The 25,075-nt window shown below is 35.7% G+C and overlaps 4 protein-coding genes across 5 annotated transcripts; 3 read left to right on the top strand and 1 right to left on the bottom strand.

Moving 5' to 3' along the window:
* The first annotated feature begins 1,425 nt into the window (after window positions 1–1,425).
* On the top strand, window positions 1,426–8,366 carry LOC144848082 (creatinase-like). Its single transcript, XM_078704759.1, has 6 exons — window positions 1,426–1,430; window positions 2,731–2,910; window positions 3,987–4,596; window positions 5,093–5,207; window positions 5,830–6,074; window positions 6,345–8,366. Exons 2-6 carry the CDS (start codon window positions 2,740–2,742, stop codon window positions 6,542–6,544), a joined length of 1,341 nt encoding a protein of 446 aa, XP_078560885.1. The 5' UTR covers window positions 1,426–1,430; window positions 2,731–2,739; the 3' UTR covers window positions 6,545–8,366.
* A 637-nt stretch (window positions 8,367–9,003) lies between these two features.
* Window positions 9,004–14,570, top strand: LOC144848064 (creatinase-like). The gene is made up of 6 exons (XM_078704734.1): window positions 9,004–9,142; window positions 10,620–10,801; window positions 11,458–12,067; window positions 12,539–12,656; window positions 13,167–13,411; window positions 14,190–14,570. The coding sequence occupies exons 2-6, from the start codon at window positions 10,622–10,624 to the stop codon at window positions 14,387–14,389; spliced, it is 1,353 nt and encodes a 450-aa protein (XP_078560860.1). The 5' UTR covers window positions 9,004–9,142; window positions 10,620–10,621; the 3' UTR covers window positions 14,390–14,570.
* A 24-nt stretch (window positions 14,571–14,594) lies between these two features.
* On the bottom strand, window positions 14,595–18,977 carry LOC144848065 (coiled-coil domain-containing protein 28B-like). Of its 2 annotated transcripts, none has more exons than XM_078704735.1 (7): window positions 18,834–18,977; window positions 17,980–18,240; window positions 17,495–17,630; window positions 16,807–16,906; window positions 16,407–16,467; window positions 15,916–15,938; window positions 14,595–15,747 (listed from the first exon to the last, which is right to left on the bottom strand). In XM_078704735.1, the coding sequence occupies exons 2-7, from the start codon at window positions 18,229–18,231 to the stop codon at window positions 15,717–15,719; spliced, it is 603 nt and encodes a 200-aa protein (XP_078560861.1). In that variant the 5' UTR covers window positions 18,232–18,240; window positions 18,834–18,977; the 3' UTR covers window positions 14,595–15,716. The 2 variants fall into 2 exon arrangements, with proteins under 2 accessions (XP_078560861.1, XP_078560862.1); XM_078704736.1 differs by having other exon boundaries at window positions 17,980–18,237; window positions 18,834–18,969.
* Window positions 18,978–19,722: 745 nt separating this feature from the next.
* Window positions 19,723–24,551, top strand: LOC144847920 (uncharacterized). Its single transcript, XM_078704506.1, has 3 exons — window positions 19,723–19,920; window positions 22,002–22,127; window positions 23,080–24,551. The coding sequence occupies exons 1-3, from the start codon at window positions 19,869–19,871 to the stop codon at window positions 23,268–23,270; spliced, it is 369 nt and encodes a 122-aa protein (XP_078560632.1). The 5' UTR covers window positions 19,723–19,868; the 3' UTR covers window positions 23,271–24,551.
* Window positions 24,552–25,075: the final 524 nt, after the last annotated feature.

Raw genomic sequence — 25,075 nt, 5'->3', positions numbered from 1 at the left:
TTCAGTAGTTTTAATCTATTTTAATATCAAGAATATTAACTACATACAGTAAATACTACAAATTATAAGCCTATTTTTTCTGGGTCTAAGAAATTGGGTATTGTCATATATCACGAACAAATTATAATTGGATATAATTAATGGTTAGTTTGTGGTGTGGTTACAGCCATTGTTGTTATTTGAGTCGTGTATTTTAAATTATTTTTAATGTTTGACCACATAAGAATCGAGATGAAATCAGCAACAACAATAATCGAAGAAACACACATGTATTTATAGAAATAGCTTAGTAGAGGCGCACAAGCACCGTTATAAAATTATATATTATATATTTATTGAAAACTAGGCATTTTAAAGATGTATTGTCCGATCCCCTAAAAACATGAAAAATTAAGATTACCGGTAGTTAAATCAGACTTTAAATAGTTATTTCGGAGTTTTGATAATAATGTTAATCACTTCCGTAAGAAAAAAACCCGAAAAACATAATATTTTCACTTATAAAATGAAAAAAATAATAAATTCAACCAAAACACCATTGACTGGCCTATTGGATTTTTCATACAGTTTTTCCAGGTAAATACATTTTCTCGATCCAATTTTTGGTCAAACCAAAAAGGATAATTATATGTGGATAACTTGTATTCAACAAAAAAATGTTTTCAGAATTATTTTTCAGAGGGACAATATCTTTAATAATTAAGCATAATATGACAACTGTACTAAGTTAACCAAAATCAAATATCACTTTCTTAGACAGAAGATATCAAGATACAAATATTAAAAAAGAAAGAAACTTCGTTCGTTCGAGTAAAATGTGTGTATGTATGAGTTGAATGTAAAAAGGTTCCAAAAACAACTCTTAACTAGAATTTTCTATACAAATGCGATGTATTTTAACAATAACCTCGTCCTTTCGCAGAGTTTAATTACGATTTATTAATTGATACGACTAATTATACATTAGTTAATTAGGGAAACCACGTTCCGTTTCTATTTTTATCGTAGTGAGGTCAAATAGGATGCTTTTGTGTGTATACAGACTCGAAGGTCCTCGACCGGAAAGCCGTTGACCATGAACTAAATTGAACCGTTCGTACTTTCAATTGATGACATCATCGCTTGAATTCAATATAACAGGGATAGCTCGCCTATACGATCAAACGGTAGCGTAAACATCATCGGGGTAACACGAGGAGTAGAGCCTCTCGGTTCGCTCCTCCCAGGGAGAAGTTAATAATATCTTTCAACACTGGATCAACGTATAATGTTTTACTTGCTAAAATATTACATCATCAACATTGTGTTTTTTTTTAAATCTTAAATTCTGGATCGTTTACCATTTTTAAAGTTACATCGCTTCATCTTGCCTGATTGTTATAATTGTATATACTTCATTTAGATGTCTGGATCCAACAACACTAATCAAGGTAAGATAAAATTTACTTTATTTTTGTGGCTGTGTATTTACAAATAATTCACATAGGCCTATTATGCCCGAAGTTAATTTATTTAAGTGTTAGCATTTTAAGCAGTGCGTGCGTCGGTATTATTAAATAAATAGACATACTGTTGTTATTTATTGACGTTTAAAAAGGCTTCTATTGAAAGTGCTTACAATAATTGATATAATATTAATTGATAGGCCCAATCATTTATATTAATAGTTAGTACGGTACGTAATATTAACAACATATGCCTCTTGTGCTGGGGTTACAGGGACTAGTAACAGTAGTAATTGTTAAATGTCATAGTATAGTATATTGTCTAGATCTAGCATCCTAAATTATTTCAAATTATAGGCATCTGAGCCTATAGTTAATGATACGGAGTCGAAAATAAAATAAGTAAAAAAATCCACCGAAATTGCAAAAATTAACACAGGTTATTCATAACGAAACCCCATGTGTTCGTATATATATATATAGGCCATGTCTACACAGGAAACCACAACGAACGGAAAGGATATTATCCCTCATATTCAGACAGCATTACATCAGACAGAAATTTAATATTACACATTTATTTTCGACATATTTTACCTATGATTTACCACATGGATAAACTGTCATGGTTGAAATAATAACTACTGAACGAACAATGTTCTGATAAGTGAAAATAAGCGTGAACGCTAGTCAAACTGACGCGTCACCACGAAATTCTGAGTAAAGTAATTAAAAGTGCGTTGACTTACTACCAACAAAGGGTTCACGTAGAGTTGAAATAAATTGTATGTGATTCAGTAGTATATTTAAAATAGGTTTAATTCATAGAGCATGGATTTAATATTTAGTTTAAACTAGACATAGCCTACGTACACCTGTAGCGCAATATAATTTAGTAAAACATTGTTTTTAACGAGTCCGCTAAAGTAGCGTGTATAAGCATGACCATTAACATCATTCATATTATTATTTCTAACCTTTTTGTTTGTACACATTTTGCTTTGAAACTGCCGCAGCTGTTGTGCTGGAGTTGGAGTTGATACAATTTTGCGTGAACTTTGATTGACCTTTTTTCAAGTTCATTATCAGTGATAATGTCTGATTGCTTAAATTAGCCTCAAATAATATAAGTAATGAGGGCAGCAGAGCAACGGAAGTTAGTCTTTATCCGGATAGTTCAGGGTATAACTTGTTGTACACTTGTCAAATTCTACTACAGATCATTTCAAACTTTGATACTTTATTACGGTTCTTCTTATATGAATTTGGCGCTTTTTTCTGTTAGATTGCGAAGATGAGCCTAGTTACACGTTTACGACACGGTTTACCGACTCGTTTTTTTAGAAACCTGTTGCAGAAGAATGATCAATGTACTAAGCATACGTCTAGGGTTCGAATGGCACATACAGACACATGGCATATTAATAACATGCCCTCGCTCATTGCTATTAAGAATGGGGAAAAGGTAAGATTAAACTAATTTTTATCCCGTCTCCGATCGACAGTATCTGACCTCGAAATGTCTGCACGTTATTGATTGCAAATTTGGCACTTTATTCGTCCTTTCACTATAAAGTCCCTAAAAAAGCAACAACAAAAACAAACATGAAATACACCATATATAAAAACACTCGATTTATATTTAAAGATGTATTGTCCCCCTGAAAAATATAATTTAAACATGTTTTTGTTGAATATGCCATTTTAATGTCACCTAATAGTTATCCACTTTGACCAAAAATTGGATCGAAAAAAATGTATCTAAAAAACTGTAATTGAAAGCAAAAAATAGTCAAATTGGCTGCCAGCCAAAGAGTTTTTGGTTGAATTTAACGATTTATTTTTTTCATTTTTTAAGTTTAAACATTTAAAAATCTTCTCACCAACGAAAAGAGCCTTTAGATGACGTTCGCTTGTGCACTTAAGTTTTTTTTAATGCACATTCTATATAAGCGGGTCTTGTGTGCATGTATCACTTCATATACAAACCATAGGCCATACATATATTAATTTTAAGCCAAATATGGGTATAAGTTATACCCATCTAAAATCATAGTTTTCAGTCTATTAAAATAAATGAGGTCGATCAAAATGCAGAATCTGAAGCCGTTTGAACAATTAAATCAATATCGGTACCTGGATATATCATACATTGTCCTATTCTTTATCTGTAATTGAACTAAGTTATTTTATAACGATAGTGCAAATATCACTGAACCTGATATGACAAACAATATAAGTGACTTGTATGATAACCTATGATACCCTTCATGTACAATCAAGTCACGCGTCCATATATTTTTTTAGGAAAGGGACTCATGCACACGCACCGCCCCACCCCTCCCCGATAATGATTGCCAAATCTGATAACGATTTTCAGTTAACAGTGACCCTCAAAATAATAAAAAAAAATTGAATCTGTACACCCTGTTTTTGTGGACCTCCGTACTAATTACAGTCATCTCATATCTATTGAGCATACATCTCTATGGTACCATGTCTGATATTTCTAAATTCGTGGTTTTTTTCTTTAACTTTTAGGCGAAGGGCACGTTTTCTAAAGGGGAAATGGAATCAAGGATCACAAAACTACGCAATTTAATGTCGAAAGACAACATCGATGGCGTCATATTTACATCACATCACAATATTAACTATTACTCCGACTTCTTATACTGTGAGTTTGGCCGACCATATGGCTTAGTGGTAACTCACGATAAAGTGCTCTCAATTTCTGCTAATATCGATGGCGGGTATCCATGGCGTTGGACTGCCAATGGTGATAACATAGTATATACGGACTGGCAACGAAATAATTACTACCAGGCTGTGAAACAAGAACTTGGGCAGTATGGTAAAATAGGATGTGAGTTTGACCATATCAATTTAGACAACTATAGGAAACTTACAGACGCCCTGCCACATAGCACAATGGTTGACGTCGGTGAACCCACGATGTACCTGCGGATGATTAAATCGGATGAAGAGATAGCTCATATCAAGGAGGGGGCACGGATTGCAGATATTGGAGGCGGAGCGGTCGTTGAGGCAATGGCCGAAGGAGTCGGCGAGCATGAGGTAGCGTTGCATTGTACCCAGACTATGATCAGAGAGATTGCCAGAAGTCGACCGAATATGACGTTACAGGACAGTAAGTAAAATAAATAAATTAAAACTGGATGATCATTTTATATAATGCGGCTTATTTTTGTGTCAAATTATAGTTAGTTGATCAGAATGTTTACTCTACTCTGACGTCAGAGGAAGATAACAAATCTGACCAATTATACTCTTCTCTCTGTTCATACTGTTTCTTCAGAGATGATTGTTGAAAAGTATTGGCTTAGAAGTACAATACCACCCCCTTAAAGGTATCAGTCTATACAAACGACTGATTTGTTTGTTACGCTTACATTATTCTCAACCAAATAATAATATATCAAATTTATGTGACAAAAAAATGTGATGTGCCCATAATTATATGGACATGATGATGTCATATCACTACCATATTTAAGCATATCACTACCATTTGGGAACATCACACTTTTTTTGTCAAAATAGTTTGATAGTGTAGACAAAGTCTAACTGTATTATTATTATTATTATTATTCTTACTTTATTTACACTTTTGATTTTGTTTTTAGCATGGACATGGTTTCAATCTGGTATAAACACCGACGGTGCCCACAATCCAGTCACAACTCGTAAGCTACAAAAAGGAGACGTATGCAGTATGAACTGTTTCCCGATGATGGGAGGGTAGGTTTCCAAAATGAAAGTCAAATATCATAGTTCATTTACAACTAGGCCAACCATTGAAATTTACTGGTAGCTTAAAGGCGAGGCCAATTTACACAGACGGAAAACCGCGTGCTTGTTCCGCGTAGAATCTATTATACAGTATATCTATCTAGAGCGGCCTTCCGCTGAACCGTCGCCCTTCCACTTTTGGTCATAAGAAGTAGGCCTAACACTGAATTTATATTTTGTGTTTTCCGCTTACCGTTTACCGCTCACTGTTATAAATTCGCCTCATACTGGTTTAGTTTGTTGATCATTAACATAGTACGTATTATCAGTACAATAAAGCTACTATAACATTTCTCGATATTTCTTGTTTTACGCATGTACCCTTGTACTCAAAATAAGTTGCGTTACATAAGTGATTATAGTAATAATCCATGAGGAATATTGTACATATTGCCCTAATCAGATCATATTAATAACTTATGTTACGTCCATACGAGCGATTAAATGCATACGTGGTACCTTAAGTAATGGTATGAACATTTTTAGTTTACACAGACTGAACATTTAAACCTAGTAGGTTTAGGAAGCATCACCAATGAAGTATAACAATGTATTTGTTTTTATATCTTAGGTATTATACAGCTCTAGAACGTACGTTATTCCTTGACCACGCATCAGATGCATCAATGCGTGTATGGGAGGCCAATTGCGAGGTACATGAAGCCGGCATGAAACTTATCAAACCTGGCATCAAGTGTAGCGAAATAGCGCAGGAAATGAACCTGGTCTACGAGAAACACAACCTTCTGCATCGGCGTACATTCGGTTATGGTCACTCATTTGGCGTGCTGTGTCACTATTACGGACGAGAAGCAGGTAAAATGATATTCATATTCATTCAACATTTATTAATATCATTTTTTCCAATACAATCTTTTATTGGGTCTCTATCATCCCACATAAATATTCCCCGTCATTTTCTACTAAAATCGTACACAATCAACACTACTATTTCCGAATATGCATTGGGTGCAAGACACGAACATGGACCTCACGAGAACCGACTTAAATTAAAACAGCGACCTCTATTTATTAATAATGATGTATAATCTTCACTTATATCTACACACCTTTTTTCTTTTATAGCACTTGAGATCCGCGAAGATATTGAAACAGTTTTAAAACCAAACATGGTAGTATCTATTGAACCGACGGTGATGTTACCGGAGGGAGAGCCAGGCGCAGGAGGTTACCGCGAACACAACATTCTCGTAGTCACGGAAGATGGTGCGGAAAACATTACGCACTTTCCGTACGGACCACAGCATAACATTGTCAAGAAGTAGGCCTAAACACAATGAACTGTCTTAGACGTTTCCAACTGGAACTGTGCGCTGTAGTTAGCAGTACGTGCATGTGATATATAAGTAATCTCATTTCCCATCATTCCCATATTTACGTATTTCCCCCTTCGCGCACTGAGACTCTCTCTCAATCTAAAGTTTTAAAATTCGTATTGTTATTCTACGTAGTTAGTAATGTTTTAGCAATTTGTTTACAATTTTGCTAAGAAAAAAAAACCAGTAAAGCTGAAATATTTATTTTGATTAGGAATTATTGTAATTAGGATTGTGTTTCGTAGTTTTTTTTTAGTTACATGACTGCTGCAGTAAGTTAAGTTACTGATCATCAAAATGTGTGCCAGTTGCCAAACCACCGTAGCCCGGTTGAAATCATAGTTTTGAATAGGAATGAGTGTTGCACAATATTAATTTCGTACATTTAGGCCTATAACACTATACTATTTATTAATCATGAAGTAATTGATATAGAAACGAATTTAAATTATCGTAGAATAATTTCAGTATGACATATCATGTCAGTTTATTAACGAATAATAAGTAGAATAAGAATCATAATAATGAAAAAAAATTATGTTTATATGGTATCTAATTGATTCTCATTAGGCCTAGCATTTTTTTTACAAATTTCGTAGTGTACATTTTAGACTGGGATTCTTCATGTCAAAGGGTACCCATCCTTCTTAGACCTACTAAATCTAAGCTTAATTAGACTCACCGTTTAGTATCGCACCCTACCCTATGAGCTTGCTTATTTTTGTGAACTAACAATCACGCGAACACCACAAACAATTACATGCTGCAACTAGACTAGAACAAAAGTGAAAAATATAACGCACTTAATTTGTGACCGTTTATTTTCCCAAATTGCGACAGGACAACTCAGGACTCTAAAGTAGAAGTAGTTTAAATTATCGGCATGCCTACGATCGAAATTAGCTTTTCTGTTTAGAAAGGCGTTTCAGATTGCTATCTTGTCTATCGGTCTATTTATCCATCGGCAGTACGTCCATTATACTGTACAGATAGATTTTACCTTGGCATCATAACGCATGCGCGATAGTTTGCTACGTTAGAAGTAATGTTAAGATTTTTTCCACCACGTCAGCTGATTTCTTATGCGCTTGTTTTTTTAAAGGGTATTTCGTTACGGACGATGTCTGTATACGATACCGCTTGTCTATACCACACAAATTGCTGCAAAATTGTGTTATCCTTTACATTTTTCTCTTGTATAAAATAGAAAAACTGACCAGAGGTAATATAATGCTTCCAAATGCTGCTTTATAACTATTTTGTTCTGTTATGCGGATATCGTTATTATCCTCTTGACATTATTTATATACTGTACATCGATTTTTAGTTGTATATGGAAAATATTTAGGCCTACTTATCATTTACTGGGATATTAGAAAAATGATTGTTGATCTTCTTAAGTGTGCATGTCATAGAGTGTAGTTGCGTTGTTCCTAGCACCGTTTGAAACATGATGCACTTATTTTCATTTTCTAGATTTTATTAATTAATATTTGTTAGCCAACGTAAATAATTATGTAATCATGACGCATTAGTAGATAGCTAGTTGTTGTTTTTTTCACTTGTAGATTTGTAGAAGTAGTGCTTAGGCCTACTTGTTTGTTTTTTTTAATTGTATAGATAATTTAGTCACGTATAGCAGATTAACAGAGAAGCGTTCGATTCGTGTGACAGCGCCCTCTTTCAATCATGGAAACTTAATTATATAGAAGTTATAATTTTGCTTTTTAATGTAGATTTTTGTTCAAATAAATTGCACTGAAAAATGGTATCTGAGTGTACTTTACTTTGCATTTTGTGGTGTGTTAAGGCCAATTTACACAGACGAACGGCAACGGTAAGCGGAAAATTGCGTAGCGTCCTACGTAGAATCAGTTTTTTTCTGGTACCGCCTAATTCTTCTTCTGAAGACACATGGCTGTCATTAACGGATACTTAGTATCAGTTGATTTCACTGCTGGTGTACTCGAGATCTACGTTTATACCATGCTAGTGACTTGACTAATGTCCAAAGTTTCTAATAATATTTAAAAGAGTCTAGGCCCAACAGTAACTGACGATTATTATCGCCAATATCATTTTTAAAAAAGGAATAGCAGTAATAGTGCATTGGGGGAGATAGCGAGAGGAATTTTCATTAATAGTAAATATAGATTCTGTACGATTATATTTTTTTTACGTGCCTCTATTGTCTCAGGTCTATTGAACTTTGGAGTTGTTTGTTTTTATTCCATCTGGGTACGCTGCCTTTGAGTGACACAAAAAAGGCAGATAATAGGCCTACATTTTAAAAAGATGTACAGTATACCTTAAATATATTCCTCTAAAGAATAGAATACAAGTTTACTTCTTTACAATTCATTGAAGAGGTACTGTATATTCACTATTCAACCGCACCATACGAAGGAGTTTATACCGGTTATAGAGGTCATTCAAGCATATCGGATTAGAATCCAATCCAAAATACGTGAGCGGGTCAGAAATAAATACAGAATCATCGAAGTAACAGAAGGTCTACGAAACACGGTACTCAGTCTGCTAACATAGGTACGTATTACACTATAACCAAATGTATTTTACTATTACGTTCTAATTCTTTACTCCATGGTTCTACTGTTATGACTAGTAGACTATAGTAGAGTATAGTAGCCTACTCTACTAAATCTCCAACGATTCTGCTTCTGAACTTGTGGTGAGGCGGCGGTTTATATGCCGATGCAACGAGCAACAGGAAATTTTTTTTTTTTTTTTCCCTTTAATCAATTGCTTATGATGAGCAATAGGTCTATACGGAACGGTATTTTCTTGCTATATAGATGAAGGTAAAAAACAACAATTGAAGAACGCATGTTTAAAAAAAAAAGCATAATGCTTGAGAGAGACATGCCGACATTAAAGCAGGGAGATGTAAAATATTATTATATATAAATCATACTGTCAAATTATAGAAACAGTGCTCATATTTCGGAACATGATCTCATAATCGCGTCGCGTCGTCGATTTTTAGTTGTATGAAAAAATGTCTCTGGTGGGATTCGAACCTGCGACCTCTCGCTTACAGGGCGAGTATCATACCACTAGACCACAGAGCCATATATGGTATTATCACAGATTTTCACCCACCAGATACATTCATACAACAAACCCCCTCACAAGGCCTAACTAGTCAGAATACATTCCAAAGTTCCGTATTTTTAGTTGTATGAAAAAATGTCTCTGGCGGGATTCGAACCTGCGACCTCTCGCTTACAGGGCGAGTATCATATCACTAGACCACAGAGCCATATATGGTATTATCACAGATTTTCACCCACCAGATACATTCATACAACAAACCCCCTCACAAGGCCTAACTAGTCAGAATACATTCCAACTTTATATTATTATTATATTGATTGATTGATAGATAGATGTTTGGTTTTTATTTCAGTTATCTGCCAACTTAACTAGATACCCAACATTAATAGGGCCTATGTACATTACAAACATGATGCGACAACTATGAATGTATGATTTTATACGTATTTCAATATTCTGTAAAGTGCTATCAAATTGTGTCTTATAATTTCTCTTAATACTTACTGCAATTCTGATTGGTGGTTTAGTCTTACTTGATAATCGTTTAAAATTATAGGTTACAAATAGTTATCCACTTCAATATTGTTTTTTTTAATGTTTGAATCTCATATATTTACTTTACTCTTGTGCGTGGCCACTTAATTTGTAATGTTATTGTTCTTGTGAATTTTGAGTACAGTATATATATATATTATGGCCCAATCCCGTCACGAAAAACGATAACCTCAGGTCGGTCCAAAATATTATTTAACTAAGTTTAATTAAGCTAAGTACTTATCTGCTACGGATGAGTTCTGTTGGGTTCATTTTATTTGTTAAAATATTTGTATACAGAATTATATACGATCATGATCCCTCAACAGATGCCGTTTAATTATTTATCATTAATGCACATGAATTGTACGTTTAGGCCTAGAAAGTGAATTATTTTTGCTCTGCTTTTTAGAAATGTATTTACAACGGTTGAAGCTTGCTTCTTACATAAAGTATGGATCGGACGTCTGCCGTTCTGTCAAGTCGACGGCAATGTTGCGGCGTTGTGTGCGGCGAGGACTATCGATGCAACCAGAATATTCGGCGTTTAATAAAAACATGCCGCACACTTTAAAACTCCAAAATGGTGAAAAGGTAGGCCTATAGTTATAGTTTCATATATTAGGCCTACAATGGGAGTATAAAGGATACGGGTGATGGTGAGTCGAGGAGATGGCGAGAGAATGTGATTGTGACGACCATTATTATAAGGAAAAGATAGCTGCCTAAATCGAAGAGGCTGAACTGAATTATTACAACGCATAATGACATGATGGTTAGTCGTCACGATGTGGGATGGTGTAAAAATGGTGACAATTAATAATTCTTGTAGGCACAGAATTTAACGAGTGACGTTTAAACACATTGCGGCTCAATGTGAGTGAGAAGGTAGGCCAAAACCGAAATCTCCCTTCTTTACTTCTCGCTGGTATCCACTCCCTGGTCATTTATGTTGTTTTTGTGTGAACAGATACGACGGGTTGGCAGTCTTACGCGCCAAAGTGAAAAGAAACAAGGCCAACAGCCATTAAGTCGCGTGCTACAATGCATAGTGATACCGGACCGACAGACAGACCGACCGACATAGTGAACTATAGAGTCGCGTCCACGCGACTAAAAACCTTTTCATGCGAAACGCCTTTAGGTCTAAACAGTGTGGCTTCAACACAGGGGGCCCAATATAATGGCAGTTTGGAGAAGACTACTCCCGATTTAAAAACTAACAAACGATAAATATTTTAATTTTATAGATCGAGAGCACATTCTCTAAAGCAGAAATGAGCGGAAGAATCAGTAAATTACGAAAACTAATGGAAACCGAAAATATAAATGGCGTGCTGTTCACCTCGTATCACAATGTCAATTATTACTCCGACTATATGTATTGTAATTTTGGGCGTCCGTATGGGTTAGTGGTTACACAAGACAAAGTGGTCACAATTTCTGCTAAAGTCAACGGGGCCTATCCGTGGCGTAAAACGGTCGGTGATAATATAATATATACTGACTGGCATCGCGACAACTATTACAGAGCTGTGTACCAAGAACTTGGTGAAATAAAAGGAAAAGTCGGTTGTGAATTTGATCATATCAATTTGGATAGTTTCAAAAAACTTCAAACTGCCTTGCCGGCCAGCACAGTGGTAGATATTGGACATTCCGCCATGTATTTACGGACGGTGAAATCGAATGAGGAGATAGCGCTCATCAAAGAAGGGGCTCGGATTGCGGACATTGGTGGTGGAGCGATTATTGAAGCACTTGCTGAAGGTGTAGGCGAGCACGAGATTGCTCTGCACGCTGTTCAAACGATGGTGAAAGAAATCGCCAAAAGCCGTCCGAATATTGCTCTGCAAGACAGTAAGTAGCGTACAGACATTTTCGTTTACTTGTGACACGGGGGAGGAGGATTCCCTAGAGGATGTGTCTCCAGAGGAGATGTCCTCAGAGGAGGTGTCCCCCAAAAGGTGCCTTCAAAAGAGGTGTCCCCAGAGTAGATGGATGTCCCCAGAAGAAGTGTTCTGCTGCATCATCAAGTTATCCTCTTTTTAACATCTTCTTATGGTTGGCTAACTCATGGGCCTGGGTACAAATCTGCTCTTCTTGCAAGATCGTTTCCAACAATTCCATCCCTAAAGCTAAAAACATTATTTAGAGAACACACAGCCACTCCCTAGGTGTTTTACAAAGCAACACCACGACTCCCACCCCCCCCCCCCCCCCCCTATTAAAAGATTTTGCTGGATAATGCCAAAGGTGTCCCCTTAATAGAGGTTCTGTTGTACGCATAATGAATTCACTCGCTTTTTACATATTGTTTTAATTCGTTAGCATGGTCTTGGTTTCAATCTGGACATTTTAATTCCGAAAATTGTCACAATCCTGTCACCAGTCGAAAAGTTAAAAAGGGCGACATTTGTGTCATGAACTGTTTTCCAATGATGGCGGGGTTAGTGTACATTATTTATTAACTTTATTAATTACATTTACAGGTAACTGAAAATTCCTTTTATTTCTTTCGTATTCAGGTTAAAAATGTCTAACGTTATTAGTTTATGTAATTTTTGCAGTTAACCTTAGCATAACCTTACATGATACAGGCACCACATGTGATATAAATGAGATACTGTATTACCAAATATTCCTATGATACCTTCGGAAATAAATAGTATGTGGAGATACAGCACTGGGAATCGGGTGAATTTTTGTTTCAGTCGACAGTATCACATGTGTCACCAACACTGAATGGCCAACAGATAAAAGCGGAGCAACGACATAATGAACCACAGCATCTGATAATTCTATAATCTAAATTACGTCACATATACGATATTGAAACATAACATATTCGTTTTAAAAGAATACAATTAGGTAATGTTAGTCTCTTATCGGCCGTCGTTAAAATCTGGTCGATTAATATTTAAGCCTCTTAATCAATTATTCTCCATGAATATTTTAGATACTATTCAGCACTTGAGAGAAATGTATTCCTGGACCACGTCTCAGACGATCATCTTCGTGTTTGGGAGGCGAACTGTAAAGTATTCGAAACGGGCAAGGAGCTGATAAAGCCTGGGGCAAAGTGTAAGGATGTAGCACATGGAATGAACGAAGTGTACAAATCCTATGACCTTCTCCAATACCGTTCATTTGGATACGGTCATTCGTTTGGTGTGTTGAGCCACTACTATGGCCGTGAAGCAGGTATTACTTCTCACTGTATTACTAACCACCTGTGAATGTAAATTAGTAGATCTATTCTCTATCACATGGTCAATAGGTGCGCATTGATCCTGTGCCGATTTCTAGGCCATGATTTGCTGCGCCTCTTCCTTAACCGTTTAGTCCAAGAGCATAGGGTTTGACCCGGACATTTCTGGTAACAAGCTAATTTTTTCAGGAAAGGTCAGAACTCTCCATTTCCAGTTTAGCTTTCGAGGTCAATTGGGAATACAGTAACAACCTTGAGTCGAGTCGAGTGGCCGGTCCATAGCTACACAATCGGCACAGGTACAAGTCACTCCTCGACCATTCTTCTGGTCGTAGAAGTCTTCTCGGATAAGGACTTACAAATCGGAGGTCCAATGTACACATCTGGCTCGTGTGCACTTTAAAGAACCCAGTACATCTTCCAAAAGAGTAGGAGTTACCCCGGTGTACTGATCCATTCAGCCCCTATCGTCGTGGACAGACGAACGGGCGCAACGTTTGGTGGTAGCACTCGACACGAAGGGACCATTAGGGGAGTAGAAAGTTGTGGTGTGTGTCGTTCACACCTGTGCGCCAGCCCAGCAGGCGGCAAGTCGCAGATTATTCCCCATTTACATAATTACTGTGTCAGCATTTGGCGACTCCCAAAGAAGAGTGTATAGGGCCTAACAGTATTCTATATTGACCATTCCGAGAAATGATCACGTGGTGTGAACAAAATACTTTTGCTACAAGTTGCTCACATTACTTTATTATAATATTTTAATTTCAGCTCTTGAATTTCGTGAAGACATCGACACTGTTTTGGAGCCAAACATGGTAATGTCACTTGAACCAATGATCGCACTGCCAGAGACACATCCAGCTGCCGGCGGATATCGTGAACATGACGTCATAGTGGTTACAGAAGACGGCTCCGAGACCATTACTCATTTTCCGTACGGCCCAGAACACATGGTTATCAAAAAATAATCAATATGACATAAATGTAATTTTTTGTTGGGGTTTCTTGGAGGTCCCTGTCATCTTCTTTTTAATTGTGTACTCCTTTTTGTTATGTGTATTGATGAGATGAATAAAGAGATTGATTTGATATGAAATACTCCATATTTTAAAACGACTGTATAAACAAAACAGTACAATTAATAAATATTGATTTAAAGAAACTGTGAAAACATCATTTGTTTGAAGTTTAATTTATCATCACAACATGCATTAATAAAATATTGTTATACGTTTTTTGTATAGCAGTTATTAATGTTTATCTGTATGTTATTAGGTGGAAAGATCGAGGTATTATTAAATTAGAAGTTGTACATTGAATCTATGGGTGGAGTATACACTAATATGAGCAGGGAGGTAACAATCTACGGTGGATTTTAAATGTAGGCCTATGGGCATGAAAAAAAAAGGATGACGGAATTGGGTTATAAAAATAATTTCAAAACCACTGTATACTATAATTACGTGTTGTTGTATAGCAGTAACCATGTATAAATATTTTTAATAACTCTATGAATCAATGTAAATTGTGTGATCTACAATAAAAGGCTATACCAAACGCTATACATTATATTATATATATACTATCTTAAAATGAAAAAAGTTAAGTCCTATCAAAATGTCTATATATATAAAATATGATGAAAATAGACCGATATCCATGGAGTAATTTTAATGTTCCTATTTAGATGCTCATAGGCAGGTTTCATACGCTTTCTGTGCGAAGTTTGGTACGATTGTCACTTGATTTAAAAAATAGTCACTTTTTTCATGTAAATAGTGCATAGTTTTAACATCATCAACCGGTAACACATCATCTGCCCCAGATATTGCACCAGTATATTGTCATGATGTCCAAAAGTTAACAGGCACAAATTAAATGTGTCATTTTTCATACGGCTTTACTCTTTCAAGATGCAAAAATATTACCAGCGATTATGTCTATATTCAACAATTATACGATAGTTAGAACAAAGAAGCCGCAATACTGTTAAGTTTTACCATAATAACTCGCACACAAACTATCCCCAACAAGAAGGTACAGTAAGTTTCAGAGTCCTGTCCAGTAAAGTTTCTGCTGACCAAACAGTATAGAATGAAGACGGTCACTTGGTGAAACTTCTCGAGTTTGAACTAGAGATGACCATGAAAAGTAGAAGGAAAGGTCACAGGTCAACGCAGGACTTTTTTATTCCTTTGAACGTGGTAACGTTAAACTGTAGTGAAACTTACGTTCAGACATTGGTTCTTCGTCAGTAATGATTCTACCAAAATCCAAGTCCAGTGCGACGGATGCTTAACAATCATTATGTGATTGCATGCTATGTCTGATGGTATTTAGTTAAGAAAGAATTGCTTTTTCTTCTTGAGTTAAAAAGTTATTAACACAATAAAGAGAGAGAGAAAAAATCCGTTTTTTTTACAATTCTACAATAGACAAATTTAAAATAAGTCGCCCTCCCCTCCTCAAAATACTATAATCTTATGAAGGATACACTGCCATGCTCAGCTGGTTTAACTGTAAAAACATGAATATTTAAAATTTAACAACGAACAAAATCTGGCCTTTAACCTAATCACAATATATTTGGTCGTGGAACATTGTAGTCAAGTTTGGAAAGTGTCTGACCTTTGACCTTCAATATGTTGGCAGAACATTGTAATTTGACATGTGTCTGATAAAAACTGTGGCTCATTAGGCTGTTCAAACAAACACATATAAAGGGATAAACTTAAAGTCCTGGTAGAAGTAACTAGCCTATTATCTGTAGCCTGGGAAAATAATAATAGCTTTCGGTTTGAGACAATCAAGGATTGACGACCAACAAAGGTCAGGTCAATTGATGTGTTGTCAGGATACCATCGAATTTGCTTTAACATGAGAAGCAAAGATACATATTCCTGCATGTGTACAATGAACTAAATTGACATAGTTTGGTCATTGCAAATTGAAAGTGCCCTATTTGTTGATAATGTTGTAACTTACATTGGAGAGTAGGTGATCCATACTTTGGTTAGCAGCTTCTCTCGCTTTCTCTGAACCAAATCTAAAAAAAATATTATTTATTATTAATACAAGATATAAAACTGAAAAAAAAAATGAAATTTATATAGCAAGATTTACATCTAAACCATAGGTAAATTATGGTAGACCTGAAACAAATATTTTTTGTTCGCAAGCCCCGACCAGCCCCAACTTAACACAAAACCATGATGATGTCATATCACTACCATATTTAAGCATTGCACTATCATTATATGGACACATTTGATAGTGTAGACAAGGCTTTAATAGAGATATCCCAAAGAGGTTCTACTGTAATGTAATAAAATTATCTATATTGAAAAAGAAATAGTAGAATTTAATTAAAAATAATACAACTTACTCGTGTTCTTGCATTTTAGCATCCATGTCAAAATGCAATCGTGATAATTTCTCTTGAAGATCTCGAATATTTTCCATCTTTTGAAAAGAGCATGTGTCATCTACAAATAACAAAAGAAATTGTTACGATGTTGTCACATTCTACTAACTAACATTTTTGTTCTTACTGTAAGCTCTGTCTACACTATCAAACTTTATGTGACAAAAAAAATGTGATGTGCCCATATATGGACATGATGTCATATCACTACCATATTTGGGCATTTTTTTTCACATAAAGTTTGATAGTGTAGACAGAGCTTAAGCGAATTTGTTAACATTACAATAGGAAAAATGTGTATATGAATATCAACAGTGGCTTTTCTAAAGCTCTGCCTACACTATCAAACTTTATGCGACAAAAAAATATGATGTGCCCATATATGGACATGATGATGTCATATCACTACCATATTTTGACATATCACTGCCATATTTTGGCACACACTTTTTTAGTCAAAATAGTTTGATAGTGTAGACACAACTTTAACTAAAATAGTTAAATTTAAAACTTGATAAACAAACTTATATCTAGGTTCCCCATTTCCTTATGACACCATTAAGGATTCAGTATAAAATACCAGACTTACTGTCATGGATTTAACCAAGTTCTAATTAAGAAACATTCCTGATTTAACCGGATTACTTACCACTGAAGGCTCGTAATTTGCCATTATGGAAGTCTGTAAGAAGTTGTGTAAGACCCTCTTCCATGTGACGGACTTCAGAAGCATCTGTAAGGAATGTGTGCTCTGTGCATGGGACTGGCAACTCTGGCAACTTCACCTGCAAGTTTATAGTATTCAAGTAAACAATCGTCAATAAACAAAGTATAATGCATTTATATGTTATTGAGTGAGTGGCCGAGCAGTCAAGTGGAAACGTAATTACGTAGCCATAAAATCGGCAAGGGTTCGAGGCTCACTTGTTCTGGTGGTAGAACGAGTCTTCTTGGATAAGGACTATAAACTGTAGGTCCAGTGTACACATCTAGCTCATGTGCACTTTAAAGATCCTAGTACTGTACATCTTTGGAGACGAGTAGGAGGTCACACCAGTGTACTAGTCATCACAGCCACTGATTATAACTGGGCCCTCTGGGAGACTAGTCTTTGACTGAAGATGCTTCTTTTACCTGAGGTAGTACTGGTTGTTGGCGGATGCCACCACTGTAGCTGGCTTTATGCCTCTGTTGTGGTTTGCTGCGACCATAATTTGGTCCGTAGCTTACTAGGCCTATCTTTCGATTACGGTCTAGTGTGTGCCTAGTAGAGTGCTGCTGAGGTAATGCTTGTGGGGTGTGAGGAGGATTAAAACTTGTTGGTCTCTGTAGCTTTCCCCTTTCTGCTCGACCTAGCTTTGGACTTCCAGATGTTCCTTGCCACATGACGGCCTGCTGATTAATAAAAATATTACAAATAAATGTCAAATGAGTTAATTTTTTTATTGATACTGTACTTCTTGAAAATTGAAAATATTCTATTATTGAGTTTGAAGTTTATATATCAGAATTATGGTATTAATGAAAGCATCGTAATGAAAGGAATATGTTCCTCCTGATGTTTGACATAATTATTTAATAGCCTAATCTCTACTACTAGGCTATATAGGCCTACCTATCTACAGTATAGAGCCGGCCTAGCTAGTATTTATTAATACGAAGTTCACTGAACAGTTAATTAATAATAATAGGGCCTACGCCAGTATCACCATTTATTTAAACAAGAATACGACTAACTAAGCAAATTATCTACTTGAAAGAATACCCATTTATTTAAAAATAATTATAAAACATCTTAGGCCTACGCCTTGCCTTGCTTGGCTATTTATCATCACGCTCCTTCCCGGATCCACACACACACAGCAGCAGGGAGGAAATGGCTAGCCAGTTTGGCTAGGCTAGGACAGGTGGTAGCCTAGCAAGTTAGCGGCTTTATATATTATGTCTTAACACCTATAGTCTGAATAAAAACATAACAATATACTTACATTTCAGTACCACATCCGAAAACTAATATTTTGGTTCAATGAAATAATATTACAGTAAAAATAAAGCAAAATAAAGTGGTTAAATCAAGATCATCTCTGCTGTCCTCGCCCTCTCTCTGTTTTTGTTTTCTTCAACAAAATAAAGAGGGCGAACTTTACATTTTTTAAGTACTGTAATTTAATCAATGCATTCACTAATGCAATATTTTTTTCATGTGTTTTGCCATGGAGTATGGTTTTGCCATCTTCATTGCTTTGGTGTGGGAAGGGCATAGCTGATTCAATTGTTATTTACAGCTAAAGGGTATTTTAATTGTAAATTCTTCGCATAATTCGGCGTAAATAGAACCAACCAGGCCGCTTCAATTTCTTAAGCCTCCGAGTGCGATCTTAGCTGGTGTGTTATATATATTTTTGAATTTTCTTTATGTGTGTGCATCTTGTACTTTTTTTGTAAAGGGGTATTTTACATGTGACGCCATTTTTCTTCTGTAAAATCCATGCATGTTTGCTAAAAATTAAAATGTAAACTTGAACCTGAGCATATTGAAACTAATATTAATTACGTTGCTTGATATTATTATATTTTTGTATTATATACATTGTTTTATATATCTATAAAATCATATTTATAAACCGATTTAAGTTTGTTGGTTCGTGTACTTGTCGATGCCTATACGTTTTAGTATTTAAATTTTAAAAAAAACCGTCGATATATAGATTAGATGCTATAGGCCTACTTCCTTCTTGTTGATCCATCAGGAGCACTATAGTATAATAATAGTAATACGGTGCCTTCGTCGCACTGTGACCGCCATGGTACAGGAAAGTACAGTCCTGAAATACAGCAATCGATCGTTTCCGTTGTATTTGACCTTAAAAAATACACTAATTATAATTTGGTAATCTAACCACCAATGAAAGGGTTGCATTTAACCAGAAAACATCACGGCATTGTCCCGAGGTCGGTCGGTAATCCGAGATTCGTTTTGTGAAACAAGTTGTGAAACAAGGTGTGCTAAATAACCGTAAAACATGAATAAGATGTTCTGCATAATTGTCGCTTTATGTCTGTTTAGTCTAACGGGTAAGTTATCATATTTATGATTATTCTAATAAGACTATACTAACCGTCCGTTCGCATGAGTGATGCCCAACCTTAAATTAATGACACGGTTGTGGGAAATTCCTACGAGAATAGTGAGCCAGGCGAGATGTACATTATGTACGTTTGTAGGCCCGTATGTAGGAGGATGTGAAAACAATCACTGAATCAGCTCTGCAGTACTGTACTTACTATAGTTATGTTTCGTTCAACCATGAACCGGCGCTAGTTCCGTTTCGCACCTGTTTTTATTTCGACTTCCTTTTTGACTCCAAACTTGTTAAGTAACTTATTGTGAATACCACACCTTAGAATTGGGCCTCATAAGTACTTTTATGAAGATACTAAAAATAATAAATCCTTTAAATTGATGATTTTACAGACATGTTTCTCGCATACCGTTCGCGAATTTAGCATACTCGAAGTTCACTATTTTCGTTTCTATGGAGCGCCAAAAGAGCAACTATAATAGATGGTTAAAAACTAAATGGAATGCGTCTTCTTTTAATGCATCTATTATTGAAATACACGTTTAATTTCAATATATTTTGTCAATAAAATTCTGTAACATGTTACGACCCTAAATCAGCATCACTACCTATAGCCTAGGCCTAAGACTAAGAGGAATATTATTCAGATCATTGAGGTATCTACAGTACATGTAATATGATGGATGAATTTGTCGATTTTTATTCTTAAAAGTTAACGGAAACCATGTACAGTATCAACAGTAACATTTTTGTTGCATTGACATTGGAAAAATATATTAAAATTGAACGTAATTTTCACCAATAAATGCATGAAATATACGCATTATACTGAGTTTTTAGCCCTCTATTATAGTTGCTCTTTTGGCGCTCCATAGAAACAACAACATTGAACATGGCGTATGCGAAATTCAGAACCGATGTGCGAGAAACACGTCTGTAAATTCATCAATTTAAAGGATTTATTTGTTACTTTTTGTGTGATCTCCTTCGTAAAATTATTTTTGAAGCCTAATTCTAAGGTGTGGTAATCACGATAAAGTTACTTAACAAATTTTGAGTCGAAATAAATGACAGGTGCGAAACGGAACTAGCGCCCATGAACCTCCATGGTTATACTACATTAGATTTATTAGTATATTTTAAATGATTATTGTCGAACGTCTGTCCAATATGGCTACCAAATTCCATTACTATTTGTCTATGCTTCCTGTTTGTTTAGGCCTATTTGCTTTTGTGTGTTTTGTTCTGTATTTATGTTTGTTTTTTTTTCATTACTACATTATTATTGTACCTGGCTTGCCCGCCACAAGTGTCAAATAAAGTAATCCAATATAACTTCTAGGGCTCTAAACAGTAGCCTCTTCTTTTTTGCATATTTAAAAAAAATTTATTTATTTATTTTAATACTTTATTTTTGAAAATTGTTAACGTTTTATTTGAAAGAAGAAATAAATGTTACTTGAAATACTACACGGAAGTAGGTCCATGACTTCCTTAATTACCATCTTATAAAGTGTGTTCTAAGCAGTTAGTTAGTTGCCTACTACAAGTCAGGAGGAGGAACGAGGAAATTACTCATTGATCACATGGGCACATTTAACATACAGTATCAATAAACATGTCATTAATCGGAACACTTCAAACCAGTTCTAAATTTCTAAATATTATAGTCCGGTTAATGCCGTAGCGAGGTTAAAAACAGACGAGGCAAAGATAATTATTATTAATATAAAATATGACGATCTCTGCTGCTGGGGAACTGGGTGGGTAGTGAAAATGAAACATTTCAGACAAAAATGCCACGAATATGCTGCCTTCTGTTAATCGTTAACTGATACTGACCTAATTAGTAATCTATAATATGGCCATATGTGCCAAAATATTTATCTTTTTACTAATATTAAAACAAACTCCGTCTGGAACCCAGACTAGCCTCCTACGCAACAACGTTAGGAGGCACAAAAGGCATCAGTTCGGATCCATCGCGTCACGTAGTCATCGTTACGCGCTTGCGTTGTGTGTGTGAACCTCCATTCTGAAGTGTATGTAATGTGTGTGTTTGTTTGTTTCCAGATGCGCTCAAATGTTACGATTGTTCAGATTGCGACAAAGTAAATGAGGATACCAATTCTGAATCGTGTAACATTATCCACGAAGCTGCTGGTGCAAGATGTCTAAAATCTATCGATTCGGCTGGTGGTAAATTATTCATGTTTCGATTATTTTAAAAAGAACCTAAAACTAGAAATTGCAAAGTACAGACCATTATGGCAATGCTTGGCATAACATAGTTTGATAATGCAGGGCCCTGATCCTAAAGACACGTATGTTTTATCGGGGACACTTCCCTGGTTTTATCGTATTTTAAAATGAGCATATAGATGTAGGCTTATATGGTTGCAATTAAACCGGCTTCAGATTGAGCAAGGTGCTACCAGAAAAGGACATTAATGACACAATGTTTTCTTGGGTCCTCATCATTTGTATGAACAGAAAAGGTCGGGCAAATCATATCTTGTGGTGGGTTGGGGTGATAATTCAAAATGGCCATATTTTTACCAAAAAAAATTGGTGCCATAAGTGAAACCATTAAAATGGCCACATACAATCTGTAAACTATCATCAAGCACCAAGAAAACATTGTGTCATCAATGTCCTTTCCGGGTGGCCCCTAAAGATTGGTTCCCACTAGCGACGCAACGTTACGCAATATAGCAAATGCCCTTCCAATAATTGTGTTTTCCCCCGCCTGCGTGAAATCAAATCAAATCTGTTTGCAGCACTATTGCGTCGTCGGTTCCCACTTGTGATTACGCAATACAACACTTTGCGCCGATACGGCGGCTGCGTTACGTTGCGTTCTAGTGGGAACCACGCTTTAGCTCAATCTGAAGCCGGTCTAAATGCCTAGCATAACATAGTTTGATAACGCATGGCCCTACTAATGCTTGGTTTTCACTAGAGACGTAACACAAGGACGTAATACAACGTAAGTGAATTGACCAATCACAAGCGATGGATTATTCGCGCTGTCGCTTGTCATTGGTCAACACCCTTGCGTTGTGTCCTAGTGGGAACCAAGCATAAAGACACATGTTTTATCGTATCTTAAATGTCTTATTTTACGTAATTTTTGTGGGGTTTTTTTCAGTTGTAAGACGTGGATGTGGTAATCAGTTTACGTGCACGGTTACGGATGCTGTAAACGAGTGTACACCTGGCAATGAACTGAGCTGTATCACGTGTTGTGATGGAGACTTGTGTAATACCGCCATAACCAGAACACCAATAAAGTTCACAATGCTGTTCATTGCCGTCATCATGTTACGATTTCTAAAGTAGAATGCGCATGCACAATCCACTATACCATCGTGTCGTTCCACTATACGATCGTGTCGTGAATTACATGCTGTCAATTATTAACCATTAGGCTAATTACAAATTCAGTAGTTGTATTATCGGAGTATTTTTTAATTGTTGTAACTTATAGTGGGTCTATGATACTAGAATATTCAGCATGTAATGGTTTTATACTGTAATCAAAATGCAAATATTAGTTCTTCCATGAAATCGTTTGTAACACGTGTATATTATTTTATACCAGCATATTATACATTTTCTAAGGAACAATCTAATAAAACAAGACGGGGTCAGGCTTTTATAAGAAATTAAAACAGAAAAACAACTTATTATTTAAGAAAGGCTTTTTTACAAATGTAACTGAATTAATAGGCACAATACGCAAGTTTCAATTTTAAGGGTGGTGGGGAACGGAAAGGGGGTGGGGGTAGTGTCTTAGGACATTAAACCTGAGAGGAATGACTGTCCAAAACAGACAGAGTAGTTTGGCTTACATGCCAACATTTTGTGGATTGCATATCCTGTCCTATATACTGTAGTAATGTGTTATGAAACCAAGACTGCCGGTATGTCTTGCTTGATGAAAATGTGTTTTTATATATTATGTGTCTGTACCTGTGATTATATACAGTATTAATGATGTATTATTTGTTTTGAGCTGCTCAATTTCATTTATTTTTTAGGTATCGGTATTGTTACTTATCATACTATAGCCATGCATTCTTTTTCAGCTAGATACAATTTCGATTTGCTTTAATTATGCAAACAAATTAAAAATTCAAATTTATTCACCTCCCTTAGGAGAAACATATAAAAACTGTACAGCAAAATAAAACACATCAAAAGGAAGATTCACACGAATCAAGAGATTAAAATGGTTTTAACAAGTTAAATAAAGTGTGAAAATCATTGTGAAAAATGGCAGATTTAACGCTATCACAGATACCATGATTGGCACAATCCACAGATTTACACATTTTTAAAAGATTATGGCGGTATGTACTATTAAAGACAATATTATATTACAAATTGCAAAGTCATTGCTTTGTATGTTATCAATTAGGATGTTTTTTTACATGTTCTAAATTGCTATTAGATGCGAGTAAAAAGACCTAGATTTGGAATCACTAATAAATATCTCTGGTGAAGTAAATTCCCTAAAATAATAATGTTGGGACAACTTGGGTAAATTTAAAGAGCTATAAGGGTGGTTACGTACTTGTTGTTGAGAACTCGTTATCAATAAAGCTTTATGTTGCTATACTTCGTCTTATTTTTTCTGTAATGGCCTGCGTCTTAAAGTTGCATTGTCTCCCTTCAAGTTTAAAAAAAAAATAAATTCGTCGAACCATAGAAATATAAAGTAAGTCCCATAAGCCTCCATTGGTTGAACTAGAGGTTAATTTATCGCTGCAATAACGACAGGGAACGAATCTTTCAGATTTGAGTACGAATCTCATATAACTAGTCAAACAAATGATACGAAGAAATGATATTTTGCTCTCGAGAATTATATTTCCCTCAGCTGGCGCTTCGGGAAATATATATTCCCTCGAGCTAAATATCATTCCCTTGGAGATGTCAAATCTTGCATTTCACCTCTAAGCAGGCAATATTTGTATATCACTGCCCATTGAAAAAACACCACGCACACGTTTACTCATGCCAACATGTCCAACTAAATCAAGACGTTCATATAACCTGTGGACCATCATGAGAGGAGTAAAAATAACATTGCACAAAAAAGTTATTAGACTGCAAGTCTCGTCTATTTTGGGGTTGAATCA

The sequence above is a fragment of the Antedon bifida genome, chromosome 7, assembly GCF_963402885.1.
Source record: "Antedon bifida chromosome 7, ecAntBifi1.1, whole genome shotgun sequence".
Taxonomy (NCBI): domain Eukaryota; kingdom Metazoa; phylum Echinodermata; class Crinoidea; order Comatulida; family Antedonidae; genus Antedon; species Antedon bifida.
This window is presented reverse-complemented; position numbering and strand designations above follow the sequence as displayed.